The sequence below is a fragment of the Chlamydotis macqueenii genome, chromosome 6 (assembly GCF_036417535.1).
Source record: "Chlamydotis macqueenii isolate bChlMac1 chromosome 6, bChlMac1.mat, whole genome shotgun sequence".
In the NCBI taxonomy this organism is placed as follows: Eukaryota; Metazoa; Chordata; class Aves; order Otidiformes; family Otididae; genus Chlamydotis; species Chlamydotis macqueenii.
The window spans coordinates 838,083-844,710 of record NC_141561.1 but is presented as its reverse complement, the minus strand read 5'-3'; the positions used below and the strand labels follow the sequence as shown (position 1 = coordinate 844,710).

Below are 6,628 nucleotides of genomic sequence, written 5' to 3'. Positions count from 1 at the left end.
CAGTCACTATCAGAGAAGTGACACAGACGTTTGCGCAGTCATCTTTTGTCAGGAGCGTGGATTTCATCAGGTTCTGTTTGCTGGCATTCAATCACTTGTCAGCAAGTCGGCGCCAAGCGGTCGTGTGTCACGGTCACATCCCATCGCCAGCCCTGTCGCTTGCGCGCTGCTTCCCCCGGTCGGTCAGTGTTCGCTCCCATGTCGGTATCTTTTGCGTAAGGACTGGAGCCGCCTTGGGGGCGGCTGGCAGCGAGCACTGGCCCTGCTGTTACGCAGTATTGGGGAGCATTCCGGGTGTACCAGTCAGCGTAACCCGCCAGAAACGAGAGCGGTTTTTCCGGCACGCGCATCTCGCTCCTCTCCGGTGCGCTGCCCGCTCCTTCTGCCATCTCCACCGACGGCACCCGGGCGTTCATCGTGCCTCCGGGCGCTTGCCGGTCAGGGGCCGCGCAGGCTTTGTGAGCAGTAAGGAAAGGGAAGAAGGCTCCACGGGTGGGAGGGATCGCCGCTCGGGCTGGGGACAGGAGCCGCCGTCCTTCCCGGTGTCGGCAACGGGAAACAGGTGCAGCTTTTTCCGAAGGAGAACAAATGCCTCCTGCGCTGCGGCAGGGAGGGACGCGGCACGTCGTGCTGTGCCTCCAGCAATAAGTACCCTGAACTGAAGGGGCTGCGGTTGGAGGGCCTGTTTGGCTTGTTCAAAAAAAAAAAAAAAAACTTTTTTAAAAAAAGGAAATAAATGATGAAGCTTCTTCCTCTGAGCCCTGTGTCTTCCCTGTGTTTCTGGCTGACTCAGACCCTTTCCAGGAGCTCTCCTGGCTAAGTTACGGCCCGGCTGAGCCGCAAAACATCACCCCTGGAAGCACCTTTGAACCACGGGTTTCCCCTGATTGACGGCTGTGCCCGTTCAGCGCAGCGATGGCAGTCCCCGGCGCTGGCCGCTGCGCCCCGCAGTGCTGCAGATGTTGTGGCAACTGGCGTGTTTCCGCCAAAGCGGTTTAATTCGCATTCCAGTTCAGCGTGCAGCGCTGCTGGAAACAGCTCCCAAAGGCGAGCTGGCACCGTGCGGCACTGTCCGGGGAGGGTGGAAAGGCGCAACAACCCTCCGAAAGGGCTCAGTCCACCTCGTACTTACCTGCCACGAGCCCTCGTCTGGCACTGCAGAACAGAGAGACATTATTTTTAGGCTAGGGCACAGTCTGTAGTTACCGCGTCCTAGAGCTGCGTGTCCTCGTCGGCATCCCCGCTCGTTTTCTGCCTGAAAATGCCTCTGCCCGAGGGGCAGCTCTCTGCCCGGCCCCTGCACGCGCCTCATCCGTCCCGTGGAGCACGGTTTGGGGCAGATGCAGATCATGGCTCCCCAGCCCGGACAGCGTCCCGGAGCCGGCCGGCATGCAGCCTGCGGCGCAGAGGACATGTGTGTGCAGGGCCGTCTCTGCTCGCTTGCCACCTCCGCACCCCTCGATTTCCTTAGTGCACTGTAGGAAAGGCCCTCAGGCCCTTAGAGCATCCCTGGACTTTACATTTTGTTTTTCCAGCTGCCAAGGGAAGCAAGAGAGAGGATCGCTGCTCTCAGCTGATCGAACTCGGCTTTCCTAGGGAGGTAAAAACCCGTCCAAGTCCTTGAAAGCCTCAGTCAGCACACCAAGTGTCTCATCCCTGCCCTTGCCCAAAAAGCCTGGAAACTGTTTTAGCTGTCACCTAGCATACAAGCCAAGTGTTAAAAATGGTTACAGACATTTGATAAAAGGAGAAAAAAAAATCTGCCTTTTGCTAAAGCAAGCGTGGGGCCAGGCCATCCCGTGCAGTCACACACGGGGGACCCCAGCAGAAACTGGGGACGGGCAGACTCCTCCCGCCCGCTCCGCGGAACGCCTTAACACCTCCAGCTTCTCACCCACACCAGCACGTGTGGTACTGATGTTCCGAAGCGCACGTGGGGCCGGGCAGCGAGGCGGGGAGGTCACCGGTCACACCTCGGCCGGCCCGCAGGCATTCGGGGCTGAGGCTGGTCAGCTCGGAGAGCGCTTGGCCACCCACCGCCCCAGAAAAGCCACCGACAGCCCAGGCGATGGTCACCGCCTGAAGGAACCGCGGCCGGAGAGGGGCCGGGGGCAGCTGGCAGCGGGGAAACAAGCCCGCAGTATGCGTTCGCACAAGCAAACCTCTGAACTGGCACAAACCAAAGTGCGAATAAACAAGTCTGAGCAGCACAAAGAGGGCTGTGTGCGCTTCGTACAATACAGAACTACCATTTATTATTTTCACGGTGCCAATAAATAATTGCCTTTATGTAGAGCAAGAAAAGTCAAAATGATATTCAGTGCTGCTGGAGAAGTAAAACTAATCCTTAAGAAAGCGCTACGGCTGCAGTGGGAGCCTGACTTGTCCCTACTCCTCTCTCCTGCCGGCTGCTCTCAGCTTTCCCAGCTGCTCTCTGGGACGACATTTGCAACGCCTCGTCCCAACTCAAGACCGATCTGTTGGTAAAACAGTTTCAAAAAGGCTGCATGGACAGTCCTGTAGTTACACAAAGGTTTTTGAAAAACGGAAAAAAGTTGGGGCGGAGGGCACAGCCACCAGCACCGCGTCCCCAAAGGCGCCTCCGCCGCGGGCTGGTGGGGTCGGCACCGCAGCCGGCCACCACAGCTACCCCCGGGAGGTGACGGGGGCGGCAGCGGGGAACTGGGGCCCCGGTGCCTGCTCATCCTTGTTAATTCGTGCACATCAGCATCCACCCACTACACCCCTCCATCCCGCCAGCACGAGGTGGAAATGGTGGGTCGCGAGCAGGAGGCGGCTGTCGGTGCACCGTGAGACGCCGGCACGGACGGACAGCAAAACAGTGCGCTGCGCTCGCAGACAGTCCTTGCTTTTATTATTCACGCTGCCCTGGCCCTCGCCGCGGAGCCGCTGCGCTGCCAACTCATTACCAGCACGGCTGACGGCATGGGGCCCGCGTGTGGCGGCAGCTAGAGAAGCCCCAGCCGGTTCAAGACATCCCATTGTTTGAGTACAGTTACGAAAGTTGGAGAGAAAATAAGAGGTTAAACTTTAAATCAAATGGTATTACGTTTAGCAAACTGATTATTTATTTTCCTGCACTATGGATGCCTCTGCCCGCTGTCAAAGCCAAGATGTTAAATTTTCACAGTGAATTACAAAATCATATACAAAAAGGAAAAAAAAAGCAGTGACCTCGTGTTGTGTGAAGAGACGTGTCTTGGGGAAACAAAAAAGAAAATCAAAACCAGAGTGAACGCTCGGCTCGTTAAGCAGCTCTCCCCCTCAGTTTATAAGTGCATCATGGATTCAAACTCATCGATCCGCTGTTTGGTGTTTCCTTTTCTAATCCTCCGGTAGGAGATTGTGTTGTATCTGGAGTAGCTGTGTCTGGAAATATCATTTTTTTTCCCCAGGCTGGGCTGCTCCCCCGGTTTCTCGGCCTGGGAGTGGCAGCCGGGGCTGGTCGGGGGAGACGCCTCCCTGCCGCTGTCTTGCTGCTGTGGATGGGACGCCTCGCCGTTCTCCTTCTTCATTTCGATCACCTGAACTTCGTCCTCTTCCGTGTCCTCCTCCTCCTCTGCCTCCTCCGCCTCCTCCTCCTCGGCAGCATTCCCTCTCCCATCAGCGAGGGTCCCAGCCACCTCCCCGTCAGGGCTGGCTGCTGCCCCCGGCTCTCGCTCCCCGCTGCCCGCTGTCGTCCCCTCGCTGCCCGGCCCTGCAGCAACACAGAGGGAGCGCGGGTGAGGACGGGCTCAGCACCGCCTCTGTGCCCCCCGTCCCGTCGTCCCTGCTCTCAGCGTAGCATCGCTCCAGGGCACCCATCCTCCAGAGCCGGCCTGGGCGCGGAGTGCCCCACGTCTCCAGGCTGAACCCCCGTCACCGCGGACGCTCGCATGGGCTGCGGAAAGGCAGACACCGTACCGCCGGGCCCAGCCGTGGGGCCTCCCCAAAGCGCGCGGGCTGTCGCCTTGGGCGGCTGCTGGCCTCCGCTGGCCAAGCGCCCCGCTCCGGCGTTGCTGCCCCCTCCCCGCGGGGCAGACCCTGCTGTGGGACCCGAGGGTCCCGTCTCCCCGCGGCTCGGGGATGGGAAGGGAAGGGAAGGCAGGGAGCCGTTCGGCGGGCAGTGCCCAGCCGCAGCAGGGACGCAGCGGGACCCCAGCCCCCCGGGATGTATCCCACCATCGGAGGTGGCCGACCGGCCGCCACAGCTGTCTCCGATTTGTCCTGTTTGGCACGTCTCTGCCTGAAATGATACTCCGGTGTCGCAACAAATGGCCTGTTCAACATTTCGCCTGTGGGGTCCTGAGTATTAATTAGACTAAATTGGTTAGGTACTAAAAAGCTGCCTGCAATTTAGAGATAAAGTGCTTGTGGCGGGGGGGGCATGTGGGGGACTGTGCCAGATCGTTTAATAGGTTTCATAGTGCGCTCAGAAAGCGGCACAGCTGGAGTATGGATGTCAGCTCTAAGTGGGGAAGCCTCCGCTGCAATTCACTTCCTCAACCTCTGCAGCTGCTACGAAATATTCTTTTGCCCATGACAAATGTCCATCTATTTTTCCCTTTCCGCAATCAAAGTAAAGTTTCTGTTCACAAGGCAGGGCCCAGACACCTTTCAGCGCTACGCGCAGGGACGCTAGCTTTGCTGGCGCCACCGCAGTGACTCTTCTCCGAGGAGGGGCTTCATATTTGTGTGGCAGCTGGTGTACAGAAAATATCCATTTATTGCGGCCAGGCGGGTGCGTAAATGACAAGAGGGACCCGGTGCTGCCACGGCCGCGTGCTGGGGAGCGGGGCAGAGCCGCCAGCCCCGTGACCCCGCCGCGGCCCGGGCCAGCACCGGGGGAACATCAGCAGCAGCGATGGAGAGAGCCCGGAGCAGATGTTCAGGGGAGCAGAGAGTTTTCTGTTCGATACTTGGGCATAGTATCACAGTTTCTGCGAGATACAGGGGGATTAGACACTTCATGGATGCGGCAGAAGAGTCTGGGCTGTGAGGTGGCACATTTTGACTCACAGAGGTTATTCCCTAAGCTCCCCTGCATGGAGCAGCAGCTCCACATCTCCCAGGGCCGCGGGGAGAGCTCCTGGTCAGAGACCCCGCGGCGCTTTGCTAGCCCCTGCTCACGGAGACACGCGCCGCCCGCGGGGAGAGGGAGACCAGCCGCAGCAGCTCCACTGACGGGAGCTGAGTCCCTGCTCTCCGGAACACAAGGGTCTGACAGCGTGGAAAACCCAAACACCCGTGTGTCCCTGTCCTCACTGCTATGCTCCGGGAAAACCTCGCGTCACAGCGTTTCCATTACCTTCCTCCGACTCCTGGCCGTCGGTCCCCACGTCCTGGGCATCGGCTGACCCCAGCTGCAGCGTCCTGTCGCTTCCCTCTCGCTTCTCTTTGGGAAACACAAAGCACAAGAAATGGGTTGGTGTTAGTGACAATAATTAGGTTTTAACGGTTGCAGATTGGCAGTGGAATTTCAGAGCAGATTAAAAACTGCTTGTTTCGTTAGTCACACGCTTTCCGTTGCCTCCTGTGTAACTGCTGGCTCAAATCTGTCCCTAACTGACTGACTCTGAGCCGTGGCTACAGCTGCCGTGGGTCAGGAGTTTTGACACACGCACACAGTACGCCCCGTTACTGATGAAGCCAGACACAAACGGAGCTTTTCTGCCCAGACACGCAAAGCCAGGCAGCCTTGTACTTTACCTTTGCACTGCTCCTCTCCGTCAAATTCCCCACGTGCTACGTCCTCTGCCAGCGAATTGCTATTTGCCTCCTGATTTTCTTTTGCGAGTGGAGCGGCAGGGCTCGTTTCTGCATTGGCGTAAGGAAGCGTCCCGACAGATTTTGCTATTTCGTCGATGACGCCGACGAGCTGCAGCGGGCCCTTCTCCGAGGGCACGCTCCCGTTGCACTCGGGCATGCCGGATGCCACCGGGGCTTCTTCTGTCATGCTTCGGGTCGTGCCGCGCCCGCCGACGGGGGCCGTGTGCTGCGGGGGCCCCGCTCCTGCGCCCCGGGATGGGGAACGCTGCTCCTCGCCCCTTTTCCCCCGGGGATTTGGGGTAGCGGTCAAGGCGCGTCTCCTCTCCTGCGGGCGCTGCGGCAGAGCGGGGCGCGCGGCCGCACCATCAGCCGCGCGGAGGGCTTGCCGGCGGGCCCTGGCCACGGGGCGATCCAATCAGCACCGCGCTGGTGGCCGAGGCTGGTCCCGTTGCATAATTAAATGCACCATTTTAATTTACATAAACAAACAATCTGAAGCAAGGAAGCTTTTGTGCTGGCGTGGAGAGCGGGTCTTTCAGCATGTCAGCCCCGCGGTAATAAGCAGAGATTTTGTGCCCTGGGCACAATGGCTCTTTGTGTCTGCGCCCGGTCACAGGGACGGTGATTGTTCTGGCCGCTAATCCCCGGAGGGTGACCACCTTCCACCGCCGCTGCCACCTAACCCGCTTAACATTCCCCATCGCGTTTGCGTGCGGCAAACCTCGCCGCGCGCTGGCCGGACAATGCACGCCTTTTGTACTCGTCAGGGAGCAAAGCGGCTGGCTGGAAGGGCACACGCCCCGCACACGGCGCCACGCCGCGCTCCTCGGCCGGGTGTTTTACAGGCAGGGCCCCGTCC

At 59.4% G+C, this 6,628-nt stretch overlaps 1 protein-coding gene across 1 annotated transcript; it reads right to left on the bottom strand.

Moving 5' to 3' along the window:
* Window positions 1-3,066: 3,066 nt before the first annotated feature.
* On the bottom strand, window positions 3,067-6,154 carry ERMN (ermin). Its single transcript, XM_086751078.1, has 3 exons — window positions 5,710-6,154; window positions 5,309-5,395; window positions 3,067-3,718 (listed from the first exon to the last, which is right to left on the bottom strand). Exons 1-3 carry the CDS (start codon window positions 5,954-5,956, stop codon window positions 3,291-3,293), a joined length of 762 nt encoding a protein of 253 aa, XP_086607204.1. The 5' UTR covers window positions 5,957-6,154; the 3' UTR covers window positions 3,067-3,290.
* Between the last annotated feature and the right edge of the window lie 474 nt (window positions 6,155-6,628).